The following is a 23,115-nucleotide window of genomic DNA, read 5'->3' on the forward strand; positions in this document are numbered from 1 at the left end:
GTGTAGCATGAGGAAAGGTCGATATAACTAAAAATGTTTAAATATTTTTCAGTTTTTTGAAAAATTGTATTTGATCTCAGTATTTATGAGTTAGCTTTAAAAAAGTATTTTCTTATCATTATTGATATGATTGATTGATGATATATATATTTTTTCAAATCAAAGGAACCACTATTTTTTCCAAACAGCTATTGTTCCCAAACAGATTAAAAATGTTTAAATCTAGTTTGAATAATGAAGGCATTTTCATTAAATGAACATAAAGAGTATTTAATCATTTATATCCATTATTTAATCATTTATATCCACCAATATAACAACATATAGTAACAGCAATACAGTATTTACTGTCATATATTTTTACTAAGATATTTTAATATGTGAAAAATGTCATGCATTAATTTGCATGCATTGATACCAACCTTGAAATCTTAAAGAGCCCCAGCCTGAGCTTTTGTGGTCTCTATGATATATATATATATATATATATATATATGTACTCCACATACAACTAATACTATTAATACTGCACAGGAGGCAAGTACGCATATTCAGACGCAGGGAACAATTGCAGGTAACATTTATCATTCATCAAGTTTATAAACACTATAAACAATATTTCCTCTAATGCCAAGGAATTTATAATGCTGTACTTAAGAGTAATTAAATGTATATATTAATGTATTTCTGAAAATTATAGTATTCAGCATTTTTAAGCAGTTCAAATAAGAATATATATATATATATATATATATATATATATATATATATGTACTCCACATACAACTAATACTATTAATACTGCACAGAAGGCAAGTACGCATATTCAGACGCAGGGAACAATTGCAGGTAACATTTATCATTCATCAAGTTTATAAACACTATAAACAATATTTCCTCTAATGCCAAGGAATTTATAATGCTGTACTTAAGAGTAATTAAATGTATATATTAATGTATTTCTGAAAATTATAGTATTCAGCATTTTTAAGCAGTTCAAATAAGAAATTACTTCTACAAACCTAGCCATAGCATTATGTAAAATATTGTTGAAAAATGTATCCACAGTAATGGAGAGTAAATGCAAAGGGATGATAGAACTTAAAAGTTGTAAAAAGGTTTTATTTGTGCACCATCTCGACTGTTATTTCCGCTCGTGCCAAAGGTTAAACCACCTTACCATTAGTTATTTCTGTGACTTGTATTGTTGAACATTAATCTTAAGATATTGGGAGTATTGTACTTTATGGGCAACAAACTGTTGTATTTTGCTTTTACATAGAAGTAAAAGTTACCAATAAATACAATTAATAAAACTAAATCTCTTGTTGACTTTTTGAAGTCATGTTATAAGAAGCTGAAACACAAGTATCATGCCATTTACATAATTTTATTCAGAACAGATCATAGTGTGATAGATTAATATGAAGTGTTATTGTCTTAGTTAATGGCTACAAATGAATGATTATTGAGATTGCTGGAAATGGTAAAGAGCCATTTAACTGTACAATTTAAACATTTTGTTGTAAAATAAATGATTTGCCATTTTATTTATTTGAACCTCTTATGTAAATGATCAGACATGCATTTTTGACAAACTACATCATATTGGAGAAAAGTCTCATAGTAATGGTGCTACAAATGGATATATTTTGCTTGGAAAAACAGGAATATTATGAGGTTACATTCATTCATATCAAAGATCATAAATGCATACAACAGTGAACACTCTGTAACAAAGAAAAAATAACTGGCCATCACAGATCCACATCTCAAGAAATTACTTATTTCACAGAACAGATATGAGGCAGCAAATACAATTAATTTTTCAGCATCATAAAATGGATGGAATACTATTTTTATTTATTTATTGACAATGAATTAAAGCTAAATGTTTATTTGGCCTGTGATGGACTGGTCACCCGTCCAGGGTGTTTCCATGGGATAGACTACAACGACCTTTCATAGGACAAGCAGTTTGGAAAATGGATTGATGGTTGTTTGGCAATATGAATGCCAGTAAACAAAGTAAAAAACGATTCTATATGACCGGATCATCCTGATGATATAAAGTTACACTATTTTTTAAAGCTTTGATCAAGTAGGTAGCAAGAAATCACCAACCTTTTAGTCAATTCTCTAACTGATCCTTTGTTAAGTTCCACCCTCTTTAGTTATGAGATTACCATAAACAGCATGATTTTCAGTAAAATATGCTTATAAAGTGGGCAGGAATGTATTGTGGCATTGTATTATAAAAGAACAAAAGCTGGCAGATGGCAACAGTTGCTTAAGCAGGATTGGTCTGTAATGTTTTTATGGTGGAGCTTAGCAAATGGTCAATTAAATCCATAAAATTATCATGTATGTTGTAATAAACACTCTTTCATAATCCAAAAATGTTAATAATATTGTAATACTATGAAAATCCATTCTTCAGTCACCTTGTTAAAAATAACTACTCAAATAATTGTCATTACTAATTCATTTCTGATTTACAAGATAATTCGTTTTCATTCACATCTGTAAATAGAAGTCACATTTTTGATCAGTGATTTAAAACAGATTCCACAAGTACACTGTGCTAAAGTTCACCGTGAGATGTCCTCTGTTGTTTGTAATCTGCTGGAGGAGTATGGAAAGATACATAAGGACACCATTTTGTATTGAGGCAAACTAGTTTCTTCAAAGTAGCAGAGTTTACTATATCAAAACCTGTCTTCCCCCCAAATGTACTGGGCTTCCAGTACTCAGGGGAGCAAATAGGATTTCCCATGAGGCCTTTTAGGGAAAATGGGGCCCCCATTTCCACCATGCTTTCGCCAAATATCACACCAGGTCGTGTCTTCTCTAGCAAAAGAGCTGGGTAGAACTCCAGAGCATCAATATGACCATACAGTTTCTCTAGTTCTTTAGCCATCTCTTTTTCTCCTGTAAAACATAAAAACATAAATATTAATGTGGCCTGGTGGGTAGTTCATGTGTTGAGTGATAACCACCCACTCACATTGTGTAAACATGAAGTGTTTAGTTCCACCCAAAAATTAAAATGAGCTGAAAATTTATTTACCCTCAAGACAGTAGATGAGTTTGTTTATTCATCAGAACAGATTTAGCATTGCTCACCAGTGGATCCTCTCCAGTGAATGGGTGCCGTCAAAATAAGACTTCAAACAGCTGATAAAAACATCACAAAAATCCACAAGCAATCTACTTAACTCTAGTCCATCAATTAATGTCTTGTGAAGAGAAATGCTGTGTATTTGTAAGAAATAGGGGTGGAAAGGTTCTCGGTAAAAAATCGAACCGTATGGTTCTCCACTCTGTTCGGCACGCACTTGCACTGCAGTTCAACTTAAAAATTACAACGCATCTGTAAAACGGTTTGTTAAAAATAACAACACATAAAACAGTTCGGTTAATGTATGTTTCTGTTGATGGCTATGCATTCTGGCTTCCCAACATAACAACAACAACAATGAAAAAAAAAAGGACGATGCTGAAGATGGGGAGAGATAGCTCGCGAGCGTCTGCTCCTCCGCTGGCATCGCCCCATATCCCTTCTCATTCAACCCCACAATATTAGAAAAGTTTGTGACGGTGGGGCTGAAGAGATGGGACGAGAATGGTTTATACCACAATCTCGACACCTCAGTGTGGAGATCAGGGAAAAATGGAAGACCCCGGCGTGAAGGCTGCGATCTAGCACGCAAGAAACATTTGTCCAATTTACTCTTGGGATGAACTTCCTGCTCCTCCGCTGGCCAGTCGATGTTTAATTTGGCTACAGCATGAATCACAACTTCCACAAGCTCCTCATACGCAAGGGACTGTGGTGGCGACTGCACAGTCTCCTCTGTGTCGACCCTCATCACATCAACCTCCTCAGAGGAAGATAGATGAAGCGTCTGGCTCTCTTTCCGGGGGGAAGAAACCACAGCGTGTGCTTCTGAACCCTGAGAGGGAGCAGTGGATCTAGCGGGAGAGGACCGAGATAAGGACGAGCCTGTCTCGGATCCCTCCGCTAAATCAACTTGCGATCCCCATGACAACAGTCTGCACTGTGCCTCGGCAGCAGCGGGACCGGATCAAACAGGATCGCGAGTCTGACCGCTTTCATCGAAGACGGCTCCTCTTGAGAGCTGATCGTGCATGCTCCACTCCCAAACAAACAACACACAGATCGTGTGTATCCCCACCCGCAAGATAGCATTGGGCAGGGAGGAACACATCGTCTGAAGTGCCGTTCACGCGCCACTTTCTTTGATTTTTCTTTACACTTTGACATTGTAACTTGTCTAACAGAGTGTTTTTCTGATTGACTGGTGCTTTGCAAACATTCACACACAACACAACGCGCTCGCTGAAGAGCAGAAGCTAACATGCCCTTTGCTGGAACTGCTTTTATGCTTCCTGGTTGCTCACGTCACCCCGCTCGTGACGTCTCGCTTCTCTATTGGACTGATTCCACACGTGCTTCAGAACACAGAGGCTGCAGTTGGTGCAGTTATAACAACCTGGAGCTCAACACGCTCAAAACAGTGGAGATGATAGTGCACTCCCCCCACTCATCATCATGAATAGCACTGTAGCAGCAGTAGAGTCATTCAGGTTCCTGGGCACCACCATTTCTCAGGACCTGAAGTTGGACAATCACATTGACTCTATTGTAAAAAAAAAAAAAGGCCTAGCAGAGGTTGTACTTCCTTCACCAGCTGAGGAAGTTCAACCTGCCACAGGAACTGCTCATACAGTTCTACTCGGCCATCATTGAGTCCGTCCTGTGTTCATCTATAACTGTTTGGTTTGGCTTAGCTACCAAATCAGACATCAGGAGACTTCAACGGACAGTCAGGACTGCTGAGAGGATTATTGGTGCCCCCCTGCCCACCCTTCAAGAACTTTACACCTCCAGAATGAGGAAAAGGGCTGGCAAAATCACTATGGACCCCACACACCCAGCACACTCCCTCTTTGAACTGTTGCCCTCTGGCCGGCGCTACAGACCACTGTGCACCAAAACGGCCAGACACAAGAACAGTTTTTTCCCCAGGCCATATCCCACCTGAACAACCGGTCCGGAGTCGTGTGAATTCTTGTGATGTTTTTATCAGCTGTTTTGACTCTCATTCTGACGGCACCCATTCACTGCAGAGGATCCAATGATGAGCAATTGATGTAATGCAAATTTTTTTTTTAAATATGTTGAAATGAAGAAGCAAAATCTACATTTTGGATGGCGTGAGTACATTTTCAGCAAATTTTCATTTTTGGTATAATCCAAAAATTCAAACTTGACCCTGAATTTTCAGCATGTTCTCATTTATCTTATTACACCATTAAAAATAATGATGAGCTACATTCAGAACCTCATAAAAAAAGACACAGCCAAGAGTGAAATCAAGAAATCACAAGAAGCTCTCTACAGGCAACAATGATGATGAACAATACCTGTGAATTCTGAGAAAGATGTGTAGGGTTTCAGATTGAATCTCTTGCGATATTCATTAAAGGGCTGAAGTCGGAGCTCCCTAGATTCAATGATGACCCCCTCAGCTACTTTGCACACCACTTGGTGAATATTATGACCACCTCCAATCTGTCACAACACAAAGAGATTTATGATTAAAAATACAAAAGAAGCTCTCTTTAACCTTAATTACTTACAAAAAAAAAACAAAAAAACATGCTGTACATTAAATTCAGTAGTGAAATTATATTTGAATCTATTAAAAATAAGTAAACATTTATATTAACTAAAAATATATATAATACCATGTATGTTATGTATATTGTACATAGGAATTTTGGAATGTGGAATTAAGTGTTGCCCAACATCCGTTCAGGATCTACAGAGCTTTTGTTGATATTCTGCAGACACACATTCAGTGTGATCCTACTTATTAGCCTGATTATGCTATGATGAAAAAGGCTTTCTGTTTATCTAAAAGAAATCACCCTATCATTTCAGTTTCTCAGAAACATATCAATCAGATTAAACCTCACATTTTAATTGTAAACACGTCAAATATTTCTACCTATACTTGTTCACTTCCTCACTCTCATGCTCTCACAATGTATAAGGTTATTTCATTTTTAGAAAAAGAATCCTTGTGAGTACATATGGATAACCACGCAAAATGAACACAACTGTAATCCATACGACCCCAGTTGATTAATCAATTCAGTCTTCTAAAGCCAACGGGTACGTGTGTAAGAGCAAATTACTAATATTTTAAACTTTACAACTATAAACCATCGCTTCAGACTAACTGTCAAAAATGGGTTTATTTCACACTTGATGTAAACATCAGAACATTGTAAAGTGTAATATAAGCACTTTGTGAAACATGCTTGGAAGGTGAGGTCCTCTGTGCTTCACACTACTTCTCATGCGAGTTTCATGCTTACATCCCACTTCACAACGTACTGACGTTTATGCCAAGTGTGAACAGTTGGCCAAAAACATATGTTACATAGAGTCACAGAAATTGATTTTTTAAAATAAAAATCTCCACAGAAGAAAGTCTTCTACATTTGGGATGGCATGAAGGTGAGTAAATGATGAGAGAATTTTCATTTTTGGTTGGAGTATCTCTTGACCCACTGCAATAAAACACTCACAGACATGTTTGAAACAACAAGGGTGGTAAACTCATTGGAAATGCCCCTTGAAGTGACAAAAACAGACCAAGACCTAAGAACCTACTAACATCCCAGACACAGCCTAAGGATCATTGCACCTCATTATGAATGGTTTATTTGTTTCTCTTTTGGAACAGATATTTAAGTCATTAAATTCTCCCCCACAGCCCTCATGGTGCCATTACCTGTCCTGCGGGTTGGGTTGAGAAGGCATCCACCAGCTTCTCCACCCCGTAGTGGGTGAGGATAGAGGTGTTGAACAGGAACTGAGGGTAGTGAATCTCTTCTCCAGCGATGTGGAAGCTGTCAGGCATGAGCGGGTGCCAGTGGTAAAGCTGATTGAACTCCACAGCAATACGGTTCTGGTACTGGAACGGTGAGGTGAACAGCAGCGCGGGATCAAAGTGGAGTTTCAGCCGGTAACCGCTCAGATGTTGCACATAGTCCTCGATCACAATATGAATGGTCTCACCTTGATTTAATTGAGTCAAAATTTGAACATTCAATTTTTTATCGAATTAGTAAATACAAGCATTATGTAAAGTGTTGCACAGTGGAGAACTGTGAGCACTTTTGAAAAACCTACAGTAGCTGGATCAGCATGTTTTTCAGTTTTTGAAAAAAATGATCACATAACAGATTTGAATATAATATAATATGATATAATATAATAATCTTCATAAAGGAATAAGGCACCAGGGTTGTAGAAAATTCTGAATTTAGGAATTGACTTTCAATTCAATTTCAATTCAAATAATTTTATGTAATGTTTTTACTAAAAAATATATTTTTAAATACTATTTTATATAATAAAATTATAATATTTTTTTATTATACATAGATTTTCATTTTTATATAATTCAATATAACATAAACTTATTATATAATGATAATATTATTTTTATAGAAATCATAGACAACTTTAAATATAAAAAAGCAACACTTAGAACAATAACACTTTTTTGTTTTTAATTAATTGTAATTCTAATTAACTGGAATTTAAATGGCATTCTTATTTAAATTATAAGCAGGGATGGGTAGTATATCAGATACATGTATTTCAAATACGTATTTGAAATAATTATTGAAATTATATTTAGTATTTTAATGCCTTTGGGAAAAAATCTAATGTTATTTGTATTTAAATACATTTAAGATTAGTATTTTTGTATTTTCACATTTACATAAAATAGTGCTAGTCAACCTCTTTATCAGGGTGCCGATTTGTGCATCAACTAGTTCAGACATGCCCCCTTCCCCCAACACCAACATGAGCTGCAGCTGTACAGCCATGGCCAAATGTTTTGGCAGTGACATAAATTTTGTGTTTTGCAAAGTTTGCTGCTTAAGCTGTTGTGGTGTTCATTCACATTGGGCCTCATTTACGAAACGAACGTACGACAGAAAATTTCAACGCAAAACTTGGAATTTATCAATATGGACATGAGCGGTGGCTACGATCAAATCTCACATCTGGTTTTAGCTCGTGTACGCAAGTTTTTGAGTTACCTGAACTTGCGCGCAGCATAGTAAATACAGTGGAGAATTGTAGAATGACAGCATTTTGCTCATTTTTAAACTCATTTTTGCACATAAAGCTCATTAGTCGATCGTTAACCAGTAAGATTAGAATGTCTTTTTTGTTGTTGTGTTGTACAGGGCTTTAGCTTTATATGCACAAATAGCAGCGTAAACAAGACCATGAGGATTCAATCGTCGCATCATGCACCTGCAGCGCTTTTGTGAAAGGAGAAAAACAGAAATTAAGTCTATAAAAGGAATAAAATAAATAGGATCACAAAAAATATATAATAGGCCATAATATAATTAACAGATTAACAAAAGGAAAAAAAAAACACTGTGCAACAAGTAGGCTATAGGCTACGCTCGTTTTTGTGCACTCTTAATGCATTTTATTTCTATTCTTTATATCTTTATTTGATTTAATCAATCTGATCGCACAGGCGCCTCACGCACACACAAACAACATTAGTTCTACCGTTGCCTAACATTTCAGCCATTCATCATCAAACTAAAATGCAGTCAACCAAACATAAAAGTTACACTGTTTATTTTAAAAGGTCTGCTGTAAAATCAGCGTGCAGCGCCCGCCCCAAACAAACATTTTTGCGCATGTGAAGGATTTTACACGGATATTAGAACATGACTGAAGTATAAAGCCATGTTTAGGCTGCATAATGAATAATAGTTATGCAAACAAATGTTACAAATAGGCCTATGGCAAAAATATAAACATTTGGATTCAAATTTTTCCTTTCTCTTTGAAGTGTTACAAGCTCTTGTCCGTGCTGGTTGCTGAGGAAATACTACAACTTTGCACTGTGGATCGCCGGATTGGCTTTCACCGTGGACGAAGTGGAGTCCAGCCCGGAGTCGTCACATGTCCTTCTGGACGCTCCTTCGCCCAAATCGCCGGCCGTGCCGTTCTCAAGCCCGCCAATAATGTGTTTTTTGAACCTTAAACCACATAAACACATTTCATTACACAAAATACACAAAATAATGTTCTTTTTAGCAGCATCATATGACCCCTTTAATATATATATATAAATTACATATATTAATGTAGCCTAATTGTTTGCAATTACAAGGTCAACGGTTGTTTTTGGAGTAAGATCAATTTCTCTTTCACGAGATTACTTCCTCTTTTTGGCCGGGTTTCCTTTCTCCGTGTCGTAAACTCTAGGGGCGAGGCTTCTAAACCGGGGTGTTTTTAGGGGCGTGATATTCAAATGACGATTGTTTTCTGCCGCCACATTTATCAACGTGTGAACATTCGTACGATGAAATTGGCGGCATACGGATGTTTAATGAATCACACGTGAACTCTGTCTTAAGCTGATTTGTGCGCACGGATCTGCGATTGTTTCTACGTTAGATTGATAAATAAGGCCCATTGTTTCTAGATTACTGTGTAGAGTGATCAGATGCATTTGAAATAAATGCTGAAAGCATAATTGGCCAAAAAATTTACTTTCATTTTCAAATTTCACTGTTTTTTTTATCCTGACACAAAATGACCAGCTAACATTAATTGACTAATTATATCAGCAGCACAAGTGAAAGTGTGAATGAGTACTAGTACTCACTATCATACTAATTAGATTGTAAGAGCAGACTGATTGCTATAAAAGGAGGGAAGAAGCGCTTCCAATCATTGTGTTCTTGTTAGCAATGTTACCTCCAAAGAAACACGTGCAGCCATCATCGCTTTGCATCAAAATGGCCTCACATGCAAGGAAATTGCTACAAGGAATATTGCACCTGAAAGAACTATTTACCGGATCATCAAGAACATCAAGGAGAGAGGTTCGACTGCAATGAAGAAGTCTTCAGGACGTCCCAGAGTGTCCAGCAAGTCAGCTATGGAATCGTGTCACCACCAGTGCAGAGCTTGTTCAGGAATGGCAGCAGGTTGGTGTGAGTGCATCTGCACGCACAGTGAGGCCAAGACTTTTGAACAACTGCCTGGTGTCAAGAAGGGCAGAAAAGAAGTCACTTTTCTCCAAGAAAAACGTGAAGGACAGACTGAAATTCTGCAGGAAGTACAAGGATTGGACAGCAGAAGACTGGTGCAAAGTTATTTTCTCTGATGAAGCTTCCTTCCGACTGTTTGGGACATCAGGAAAATCGATTGTTCGGAGAAGAATAAGTGAACGCTACCATGAGTCCTGTGTTGTGTCAACTGTGAAGCATCCTGAGACCATCCATGTGTGGGGTTGCTTTTCAACCAAGGGAGTGGGCTCTCTCATAATTCTGCCCAAAAACACTGCCATGAATAAAGAATGGTATCAAACGTCCAGCAAGAGGACTTCTTCCAACGATCCATGAGCAATTTGGTGATGATCCGTGCATTTTCCAGCATGATGGAGCACCATGTCACAAAGCAAGAGTGATAAAGAAGTGGCTCAAAGATCATTTACATTTACGTGGCCAGGCAACTCCCCGGATCTCAATCCCATAGAGAACCTGTGGTCAGTCCTCGGAAGGCGAGTGGACAAGCAGAAGCCCGCAAATTGTGATTAACTCCGAGAACTAATAAGGCAAAAATGGATCTCCATCAATCAGGATTTGGCCCAGAAGCTAATATCCAGCATGCCAGAGTGAGTTGCAGAGGTTATAAAGAACAAGGGTCAACACTGTAGATATTGACTAATTTTTTATATATATTTATTTATTCCAATAGAAGCCTTTAAAACTTCTGATATGCTTATCATTGTTTTTCAGTATATCATAGAAACATGTGGAAAAAGAATCTACAAATACTGAAGCAGCAAACTTTGCAAAACACAATTTATGTCACTGCCAAAACTTTTGGCCATGACTGTACAGATCCATTCAGCGTTGTGTGAGCGATTTTTCTGGAATAAGAGAAGTTGAGGATGTCATGGTCAATTGTACTTGTTGATTAAAGTTAAACTAGTGCACAATTCAGATTTGCCTTCAGTTAACATGAAAGGATAAAAGAGCACCAACAAGGAAAAAATAGCATAAGCCAATCATGTGTTGATAGTTAATAGGTTGTTGTTTTTTTATCAACTAGCTTGTCAAAATGTGTTTAAAGCATTACTGCATGTTAGGGTTGGGTGATATGACAATACATATCGTGGCGATAATGTAAAGTGTGAATAGTTTGATCAAGTGTGAATTGATTGAACTTTTTCTACATTGTTTACGTTACATAGAAAAAGCTGGAATCACTGCGCAGCTGGCGCTTTCTCTCGTAGTGGAAGCGGTTTGTGCAGTTGAAGCCTTCTTCATACTTTGCCTGCCTCTACATCCAAACTGCTGACTGCGTGCGCTCCTCCCTAAACGGTCGCAGCTTTTTTGACACTTGCTTGACACTTTTTACACTGTGAAACGACAGGGGGGCAACTCTGAACTTTTTCTACATTGTTTACGTTACATAGAAAAAGCTGGAATCACTGCGCAGCTGGCGCTTTCTCTCGTAGTGCAGTTGAAGCCTTCTTCATACTTTGCCTGCCTCTACATCCAAACTGCTGACTGCGTGCGCTCCTCCCTAAACGGTCGCAGCTTTTTTGACACTTGCTTGACACTTTTTACACTGTGAAACGACAGGGGGGCAACTTGGAGTAATTGTTCTCCAATCCATCAGAAAGCAGCGGTGAGAGGAAGTAGTTCGCAGAGTAGTTTGTCAAACAATCATTTTGTGGGAAGTTTATGAATAAATGGATTTGTTCACATATAAACTGATAAGGTTGTGGGTCATTTTGGAGGACATATGTGAAAATATTTTTGAGTACACTACTTAAACCCACATAAAGGAATCAAATAATCGTGTAAAACCCGGTAAACTTGAGATTATGACTTGTGACATTAGAACAAAACATACTGTATGAATATGATAACATATAGCACTAAATTGAACAATACTGATTGAACAATACTGATACAAACACTGATGAATGATAGAAAAGATCTTCAGCTTTTGGTTTTATTGTTTATTGTTATTGTTCCTCAAAAAATGAATTCTAATTTTAGATTTGACTTTCTAATTTGAATAAACTTTATATACAACAAAATAAACTTTACATTAAATAAATATAAAGAGTGTTCTTTTTATTTTTGTATTTTCTACAGGCAAGGGAAGGTGTATTTAAAATGGAATCTGAAGTTTCTAAGCAGTCGTACACATCTAAATGTTTGTTTGTTTGTTTTTTGCATTCAGAATAGGTCCAGATAGATTTCAGCCTATAGGGATGCCTACATTGGATGGCCAATTTCACATGTATTTTGTGTATTTTCAAAATACAAAATACTGTATTTGTATTTAAATAAATTTTTCTACATAGTATTTTTATTTGAAATACATTTTCATCGCCCATCTCTGATTATAAGTACATAAGTGCATAATTTTCAATGTAATATATTAATATAATGATATAAGTATTCTCTCAACATAGTTATTGTAATATGCCCATTTCGATATTAATTATTGTAACAGTCAAATATTATATAAAATAAAAGTTCCCAAGCAAAAGAAAATCCACTGGATTTGAGGAAATTGTTACCTATAATAATGAGCCTGGTGGTCTGAAACAGCTGCTCATCCCCCCAGGTTGGATGTTCTTGTTTCAGGATATCACACACACGGTTGTGCTCACGCAGCCACAAGGTGGCGTACAAACTGAGACCCGGCAGCAGTCCAAACACTTCTTGCCCAATGGCCAGCTGCTGCTCTGGCGGGACAGATGGTGGGTAGTTCATTTTGACCGGTGCATCTAGCACTGTGGGGGGGTATATCTCATCATTGACCACCTACATCAGTGCCAAACAGAAACATCATGGTAAAATGCAGAATTGTTTTCTCTTAACACTTTGCTCTACCAGTAATAATCAAATAAATGCCATACTTTTCAAATTTCTATTCATCAGAGAATCCCCAAAAAAATGTATCATGCTTTCCACACAAACATTAAGCAGCACAACTGTTTTCAATAATGATAATAGTAAGAAATGTTTCTTGAGCAGCATATTAGCATGATTTCTTAAGGATCATGTGACACTGCATGAAGACTTGAGTAATGGCTGCTGAAAATGTGTTTTGCCATCGCAGGAATAAATTACATTTAAAATATATTAAAACAGAGAAGAGTTATTTTAAATTGTATAATTATAATTCACAATATTGCTATTTTATTGTATTTTTTTAAAGCAGCCTTTGTGAGCAGTAGAGACTTTTTTCAAAAAATATGAAAAAATATCAAGCCCAGACTTTTTTGAATGGTAGTTTATATAGGGTGAATTCACAAAAACTGTCCTGAAATCTCTTTAACAGGTTTCGATTAGTATATAACTATATATCCACACTAACTTACTAATCACACTATACTCACTGTTACAAGACTAAACAGTGTGCTATATCTTAAATTACATCACTGAGGCTTAACAAAAACCACATGTTCACACCCACAATTCTATGAGGTTATCCGCACAGACATTCAGAAGGAAATGCTTGCACACATGAAGTGAAATAAAGCAACTGAAAACGTACAGGGCCACAATTATGAAACACGAGTAGAAAGAATCTGTATATCATTTGTAAAACAGGTAAATGTGATTTAGTATAAACTGCTATTTTTTGTATAAGAACAGTAAAAGTGAGGCAGTAAGCAGTTTTAATCTGAGTGACCCTCTGTAATGGAAAAGACCAGAATGACAGATCATATTTAACATGTTTTACCTATGATATATACAAATGATCAGAATGACATATCTCATGTACTTGGAGACATGCTCAGCCTAGCACGACTGATGACTCCACAGCATGCCTGACATTTAACTGGTGAACGGTACCTGGTACTTCAACTTCCCGTCTTTATGCAGTCTGAGGTCTAGCTGGCGATCAAGAGAATCTCCATAAATATGCCCAGCATCCACCTAGTTTTCAATATGCAATCAAATACAGACATCCTGATAAGCTGATACTGAAACTGCATTATTCAAACATTTTTAGTATTCATTGCATACACTTTCAGAAAAAAAGTTACAAAACCGTCACTGGTGTGATACCATTTCAAAATATACTATGTACTTTTAAAGTATTAATATGTTATTTTAAAGTCCTGATATGTACCTTCAGGGTATTAATATACATTATATTATATAATATAGGGTATAATATATATTAATACCGCATTAATTCATCCTCAGAGTCTACTGTACAACACTCATTTTCAACAATCAATTATAAATTCATTTCCACCTTCCTTTAAAATAGTATATAATATTATGCTTGTGTGCAGACAATGAGATACAGATTTTTTGACCCTTCCCCAATTCCTTCCAACACTAACATGAGTGTTGATGTTTTGATGTCCCACTGTGAAAAAACAGCATTAAGTTATATCTCTGCCCAATAAGGTCTTTGATGAACATGGATTCAGGGTCCAAGAGAAACATTTTATCGACTCTCGCGTTCTCTCAAAAACCACATGCACAGATTTTTTAAAAGCCCTTTCCTGCAGGTAGAGCCATCAAACACTTGATTTGATTTGTTTATTAAGAGATCACAAATGTTAAATTGTAAAAACTGTTACTCACCCCATGAGCCAGACCTTTTGTGAACCCAAGTCCAACACGGTTGTGAGTCTTGAAAAACTGGTGCGTGAAGTGCTGAGCGAAAAAGGCGAACATCAAATTTGTTCCCTGAGGGTCTGGTCTGAAATTCCGCCTTAACATGAACTTCTCTACCAGAAGCTTGGGGTCTGGAAGCTTCATTTTTCCTGAGAGACACATGGAATGATTTCACCACAGCCTCAGAAGACAAGGTATTTCCGGTGACTTTAGTATTCTGATATACTTGGAGTATTTTAATATCGCTTCTTATGAGGAAAAATGCATTTTCAGATCATGTGTCCTTCAGAAGGAAGAGGCACCACTGATTTGGAGTAAACTTTGATTATAGTCTCTTACCCTTGGCTCCCAATGGCTTGGGGCAGTCCCGAGGGACTGGTGGAAGAATTCTTGTGTAGTAGGTGATGTTGGAATATGCTTCCCAGTTCAAGTAGTCATATTTGGAATTGTATGTTGGGGGACTTGGGATTAAGTTGGCTCTTACTGTGATGGGAAAGAATATTTAAAAACACCATCAGAATATATATATATATATATATATATATATATATATATATATATATATATATATATATATATATATACACAGTATACTGTATATATATCTCTAGATCTTAGTCAACAACTACACAAAAACCTTTTCCTACTATTTAATATGGTTGAAATTCAACAGCCTAAAAACATGAAGGTTTTTTACTGACATTGGATTTCTTACACATTTACCTCCCCATTTATGGGTCTACAGCCAAACATTTTACAACAAGTGGTTTGCAACATAAAAAATGCAGCAACGATATGAGAAAGCATTGCATAACCTTCCCAAACAGCTGTGGTTCTCAAAATGAAGGGCGGAGGTATCGTAAGGGAGCATGAGAGACTCCTAGTTTCCAAATTTCATTCAATTTCACACACTTAAAATCTATGTGTTAATGATATATGCGAGAACCAATAAGGTTTGAGTGCAGTGTCTTCTGCTCTGCCTTCTACTCCTTATTTGGTGTTGAATGCACAATTCAGTTTTTTAGTGAATGACAAATTTACATTTCAGTCTGTTTTCAACATAAAGTAATTAATTGACTTAAGAAGACTTGGAATAATGCACGCAAATCAATAACACATGGGCTACATTTATAGTACCTTTATCAAGTCAAGTCAAGTCACCTTTATTGTATTGCTTAATATAATACAGATTGTTTCAAAGCAGCAACTTCTATGTGTTTTCAGTCACCATCCTCTCATCCCACAGCAAAACATCATACAGGTTTGGAGAGACATTTGAAGGAAATGTTTCTTTCATTCCTTATCTTATTCTTATTTTGTATTTATTAATCTATTATTGTTTTTTATTTTATTTTGTATAATTTTGAATGCAACACAGACGATATATAGTAAATAACAAAACACTGAAACAACAAAATTGTTAAAACTGAAAGAACATATCATTTTAAATTTGGTTATTCATTACAAAAATTAGGACCCTCTTTATATTAAGTGTTTTTAACAATTTTTTAAATAAGATTTAAAATAATCATTTAATACAATATACCTACCCTTACACATTTCCCACCTCAAAAGCAGCAAGTATTTTTCAATACAACATGAACACAATAAGCACATTATACCTAATATATATATATATATATTTTTTTTTAATTATTAATTTATTTATTTATTTTATCTAAATGCAATGTAGATAACATTGTCAGCTATGTATACAAATATAAAGAAGAAAGAAAATGTTTTTCACACAGCAAGTATTCAATAAAATTGTAGCTAATATTGTGGGTAATAGGTGTGTAACAGTTTTTCTACTTTAAAAGGGAGGCATCAACAAAAAATTGAGAAACACCACCATACAGGTAGCCTTATTCTGAGCTAACATGCTCTCCATTACACTTTCCTGGAACAATAGCTCAGGATATTCAGTAACTTGGCTCACACAAGGAAATCTTTTGGCCCGCAGCAGTGTGAAGGACATGAGGAATTTGAGGGCCTCTTGCAGAGTACATAAGCGTTGCCATGGCAACTGGCGGCGGACTCATTAAAATGAACATAGATTGAAATGATAGCCTCCTATGACCCTGGTGTATCTTGCCACGACATTTACATTACATGAAGCTTAACTGACATTAATGTCTTTACAGGAAGACATTACAGAGCACTACTGGGAGGAAATGATAAAAAAAGGGGCAGTACGTTAGAAAAGGGGCCACTTATAACAAAGTGGTGACTGAGTAAATAAGGTAAGGATGCTGAATTAAAGGAGACTCCCTTTACAAGAAAGAAAAAACAACTAGGCCAAATTAATTCACACCCAGCCATTTGCTCTGACAACCACTGCAGAGTATGATAAAAAAACAATAATCGCAAACCCTGCTCAGACACACCACCGTCTGAACTATATCCAAGCAATTTCAATTATAGACAATTTTGCCAAAGCAAAGAAAACAGACAACATCTAATCTACCGACCAAGACTTCAAACTGAATTTTTGTCTAAACTACACGTGTGGTCTGGAAGTAGTTACTCAGCCAAAGTCTTCATTTCTTTGCTGATAAAACATTGATGTTTACAATGTTTTTTTGATGATTGAACTTATTCTCCTCTTTCCCTAAAAAGACTTGAAGACCAAGCTTAAGAACAATTTACACTGGAATAGTGGCTGAATAAAGTTAAAGTTGGAGTTTCATCACCGCAATTCAATGTATTTCACCATTATGCTAACGTGGAAATGAGTTAACATTTTGCATAATCCTGAGGTCAGTGGGTTTTCTGAATTGTTTTTGGTTAAACTGCTGAAATAAGGTCTTAACACAATAATGGTTAACACAAGCTCAACATATTTTCATTTTCATTTTACTGTATGTACAACAGTAATGCCCCACTTGTGATTTTTGCAAACAGGTAAACTCATCTAAGCCGCTTTTACAACCTTGTTGTGTTTATAACCATGCTCTTACAAACGATTCTAACTCAAAATTTCCAACTTGTAGATTTAAAAGAAAGAAAGAAAGATTTGTCTGAAGCTAAGTGGTGTTGATGTTGAAGTCATGCGACCATGGCGCAGTTCGTTTATTCATTTATTTTTTTTTGGACAGGTACAGACTGGGCAGGAATTAAATTGTGTAGTAGACTGCTCTATAAAACTCTAGTATCAGTGTAATTTACATAAAACCCTTTAACAAATGTCTTGACATGCCTGAAGGAGCAGGGACACAGGGGTATATCATACTGATTTCTGCATTACACAAGAGACAAACTGAACCTAACAATAAGCCAGATAAATATGTACACTGTTTGCCATCTACTAACACGCATTATGATCCTAATACAGGCATACATAAATAAACATGAGCAACATTATGAATGTGAACACTCAACTCATAATGAGCATGTGTAACAAAACCAACCTGTTAACACTTTGTGCATGAGCCAGTCCCTGAGGAAGGTCCTGTTGATGATGTCCCATAGCCAGTCAAAGTTGGTGAGGACGTAGTGGACAACATTAGGACTGGGCTTCAAGAGCTGAGAGACTCGAGACCAGAACTCAGCTGAAGAAGAAAACAGGTGGAGAGAGTGTGTTAATAAATAAAGAGAGTCTTGTCTGCTGTCCAATACATTGGACATGTGTATGAGATGTCCTGGAATTCCTTTGAAATCTTGTACCCAAACTGGACTGACACTAATTAAGCAATCTAAAATAAGGTCTTATGTCTCGAGAAAATATTGTGTTCGTAGTAACCCGTTTTTTTCATCTTTTTTTTAACACAATCATCCTATCACAACATATAGCTTATAGCAACTTCCCTGGAACTTTCTGCAAGACCTTTTATTGCACCAGTTCATTTGTGCCAACAAGTTGAGAGAGACAGGAAATAGAAATAGGAAAAAAAGAAACGGAAAAGGAGACAGACTGTGGGACTGCCTGACAATGACGTGGGGGTTTGTGAGAGAGTGAAAATGACTTGGTCCTGAGCCTTTCCCTCTGCCAGGAATAGGCTGGCACAGATGTTGGACTGTGTCTAAAGAGGCATATGCTTCCAAAACAATTGTGATAGTTTATTGTTCTGTTTAAATAATTCATTAAATAAAACATTATGTACATACAGCTTAGATTGAGTATCAAGCTGATGAAATGTCAGCCTTAATTTTCAAGGCACAGCATTATTATTAGCTAAGTCCATGTTTTCGTCCAACATGTTTTCACATTATACAGTACAAACATAACAATCAGACTGAGATAAAAGACAAAATACATACGTATAGTGCAATTTTCTCCATAGAAGCCTGTTCTGGTGCAGTCACATTCATATCTGTCCAGGCCATATCGAACACAAATCCCTCGGTTTTGACAAGGGTAATAGCAACAAGGATTCACTAGAGAAAACAAGCAGTCAATAACAAATAACAGCAGTCAAATAATACAGTCAAAGTTGTAAAGGGTTTCACTGGTGTTTTGACTTTAAATGGTTACATTAACATCCTCCTCAGCATTCCCTAATGTATTTCACTACAGAATTTCAACCATAGTTTAGATGTGAGATTGTATCTCAAAATTATGCAATCGTCATGACAAGCCTCATCAGGGCAATTGCATCATATGTTTTTGCATGCAACTCTGAGGATTTTCATGATTTTACTTTACACTCTAACTAAAAGATACGAAATAATACAGTCAAAGTTGTAAAGGGTTTCACTGGTGTTTTGACTTTAAATGGCTACATTAACATCCTCCTCAGCGTTCCCTAATGTATTTCACTACAGAATTTCAACCATAGTTTAGATGTGAGATTATATCTCAAAATTATGCAATCGTCATGACAAGCCTCATCAGGGCAATTGCATCATATGTTTTTGCATGCAACTCTGAGGATTTTCATGATTTTACTTTACACTCTAACTAAAAGATACAGTGGATTCATGCCAATGGTAATAGATGATCATGTAACCATGACTGAAATGTCTTGAACTTCACACTAATTTCTTCATTAACTACCAGCCTTGTACACTGTAAAAAATGATTGTGATTTTAACAGTAAAAGACTGTAAAATGCTACAGTTAAAAACCTGTTAACTGGTTAACAGTAAGTTTCCATACTATATTTGGTGAATAAATGTAATTTCATTTAGTGTAATTTTACAGTAAAATACTGTTAAAATTAAAAATATGGATTTTGGAAGTGAAAAAGAAAAAGTCATTGTATAATTTACAGTGACAAACTGTAAATTCACACTCCCAGAATTCCCTGCATGACACTTCATATTTTATGTTTTTTTGTTGAAATAACATGTTTTTCTTAGTTTTTTCTTATCAGTTGTGTACATTAGGGTTTAATCTTACATGTAATGTTGTTAAATTAATGTTTATTGCATTATTTCAGAATCACGTGTGTCACCATGATGGGGTTTAGTGTTTATGTGAATGACACTGTGCACCTTCTATATATAAGTATTGCCCTCCTCAGCTCGTAGAAAAGCTGTTTGTGATGAGCATTGTTTCATCATGTGACTTTCTCATCACCACCAGTTTTTGGTGGTTATCAGTGCATTACAATGGTTCAAAACAGATATTAGTACTTCAATATTTTGGTTTATTAACATTACATCAGTTAATGAAATACGGTATTTTATTGTGAATTTAAGTTAAGTCTTTAAAACCTAAAATGTTTCTACCATATTTTTTTACAGTGAAGTTCTGGCAACCACAGCTGCTGGTATTTTACCGTAAATGTCACAGATTTTTTTTTTTACAGTGTACAGTAGTTTGTTAAAATATGGTTTTGAATATATTTCTCACAATATCAGTCAGTCATTCTCAATAAAAATGAGACAACAGGCTTCCCCTGATAAGGCTTATTCATAAATACAAACAACATCATATCTTTGCTCAAGGATGTCAGTGGCATGACCCTCTACTTCACTTGACAACAGTATGACAGACACAACCCAAAAATAGAAGAATGTTGAATGAAATGTGGTTAGTGTGCACAAATTGTGCAGCAGATATTCAGAATCCCCCTCTCTCTCCAGTACTTTCCATCATTGCATTATACAACAAACTCCTCTAGACCTATAGCTCATACACATGCAACTGTGAGCAGAGAAACACAACCGTTACAGGACAACATTTTTGGACAACCACTAGCATATTTATTTCTTAATCCATTTACCAAGCACAAAATCCCTACAGTTTATTCATCCAATAAACTAAACTATGTAAACAGAGAGGCTGACACAAAGATAACATACACAACTTCCTAACCAAGATCAGACTTGTTCATTGCTTCTTATACATACCTCCACGAGGAGGAAAGGAAAAGGGGAGTCATGCTCTGAGATGAAGCTTTTGTGTGCTTTAACACTAATAATAGTAATACACTTTAATAAAACAGTACACAGAATAAGTTTGCTGCTTATACTCATTTTTTTGTTGTTGAGAAAATGCATTGTTGAGCCTTTAGACGCTTTAATGCTTAATTTAATGCTTATGCAGAAATAAACTCAGTTCGTTTTAGATAAAACAATTTTTTTGACAATCAACTTGAGAGCAAATGCTGAGGAATTCAAATCACTTCTAAACCTCACGAAAGCATAAAAATGAATGGACTAAATTCAGTTCAGAAATTCAGAAAACATGAAAATAACACCAAAGTTCCGTTTATATGACTAACTTATATGATTAAATACTGATATCTTAAAAAATGTAATGTAAGCATTGTTGTTTTTATTTATGTATATACTTACCAACGTTTGAAGAAGTTGGACTTTCTTCCCCGTCACACAAGGAGAGACTCAGCAGCAGGATAAAAGTCCACTTCAGTAAAAAGCTAAACACTACAAAGCGAAATATCTGATAGGGCTTGTCACGAAAGTTGATATAGGATATATAAAACTTACAGAAATACTGAAAATGTTCATTGCTCACCTTTCATTGTAGTTTGGAACACAGAGAGAATTAAATACAGAGTACAATTCGAAAGCACAAAGAATTCAAAAGTGGTGTGTTAAAGAAGGAAAAAAACTGCAAATTAATCATTCCATGTCGTTTAGATTCACATGCAAGACATAGAAGCTTGCCAAAGTCTGGTCGTGCAAAGACAGAGACTCGCGGAGGCTTTTTGCAAATTGATGAGCAAAAAAAACGCTTGAAAGGAAATTCAGTTTTTTTTTTTGTATAGTGGAACACTAGACCGTACTAAACTCACGCTCGCACCAGACCAAACTCACGATTAAAACCACAATGCAGAATAGAAAATGATCTAACAGCAGTTTAGTTTAGAGATCCAGTTGAGACGAAAAAAAAATCTTTGGGCGCCACCGTGTGTTTGTATCTGCTGTGCAAAACTAGACGCACTTGTACAAATAACACGCGGCGTTCGGCATTTTATTGTGTTTTACTTAATATAGCCTACACATGCAATCACATCTTAATTTGGTACTAATGAATTCTCTACCTAAAACAAGGTTTTTATCAATGGAACAAGGATTCATGAAGAAGAATCAGCAACAGGACAATGCTTAATCATGATAAAATGAAGATGAACTCCTTTTATTTCAGTGGTCTGTCTAAACAAAACTGCAGGACTGGTTCCAAAATGATGGAAATTGTGTTGCATTAATACAGTAGCCTATCTTTTGATGTTAATAAAAAGGTCTATGTTTTGGCTGTCTACAACAATGTAGTATAGTGTTAAATACAGACCAATAAGTATACTTTGGTAATGTTCTAAGAAAATCATTATTAGGTCAAAATACTGTAGCCTTGAAATAACTTAAAACAAGAACGTACATGTACATTGCTATAAGCTTATCAGCAAATGTATCAATATATTAGAATCATTATGGTGATGATAGTTTTAATAGCTTATTGTGAATACAGCCAATATGATGAAAATATAGCAAAACCAATTTCACAAGTTTTGTAAATGACACAAGTAAACCATGCATTTCTGTAAGGTCATGCACATTAAACTGGAAAAAGCTAACATTCAGATCATTATGCATCCTGTTCCAGCAGGCAGCTGATTTTAATTTAGCTTGGTTAAGAATCATTGCTCACAATTCTGGCTGAAGGCCCTAGGAGGCTGAACTTCAGGGAAATGGGATGGACAGAAACTGCCCCTTTTTCTAAAAAGAAGAACATGGCATGCATGTAAAACTGAATGATGAGTTAGGAGATGAGAGTATGCCTGATTAAAAAATAGTTATATAGACTCTAGCATAAAAATTGGAGAAAAATAGGTGTGAACTTGTTCGCACTTATCAGTTTTGGAACCAACACATTGTAAACTACTGAAAGAAATTTCCCCACTAAGTGGCTGCTATCTGCTTGAAAAAAAGTTAAAAGGGACC

The 23,115-nt window shown here is 35.9% G+C and overlaps 1 protein-coding gene across 1 annotated transcript; it reads right to left on the bottom strand.

Annotated features, from left to right (window-relative positions):
- Window positions 1-1,870: 1,870 nt before the first annotated feature.
- On the bottom strand, window positions 1,871-21,973 carry LOC107587657 (prostaglandin G/H synthase 1-like). Its single transcript, XM_016275513.1, has 11 exons — window positions 21,689-21,973; window positions 21,508-21,597; window positions 19,024-19,140; window positions 18,174-18,314; window positions 15,103-15,246; window positions 14,731-14,912; window positions 13,984-14,067; window positions 12,699-12,945; window positions 6,831-7,117; window positions 5,452-5,599; window positions 1,871-2,931 (listed from the first exon to the last, which is right to left on the bottom strand). Exons 1-11 carry the CDS (start codon window positions 21,693-21,695, stop codon window positions 2,585-2,587), a joined length of 1,794 nt encoding a protein of 597 aa, XP_016130999.1. The 5' UTR covers window positions 21,696-21,973; the 3' UTR covers window positions 1,871-2,584.
- Between the last annotated feature and the right edge of the window lie 1,142 nt (window positions 21,974-23,115).

Source organism: Sinocyclocheilus grahami, unplaced genomic scaffold, assembly GCF_001515645.1.
Source record: "Sinocyclocheilus grahami isolate Dianchi unplaced genomic scaffold, SAMN03320097.WGS_v1.1 scaffold95.1, whole genome shotgun sequence".
NCBI classification, from domain to species: Eukaryota; Metazoa; Chordata; class Actinopteri; order Cypriniformes; family Cyprinidae; genus Sinocyclocheilus; species Sinocyclocheilus grahami.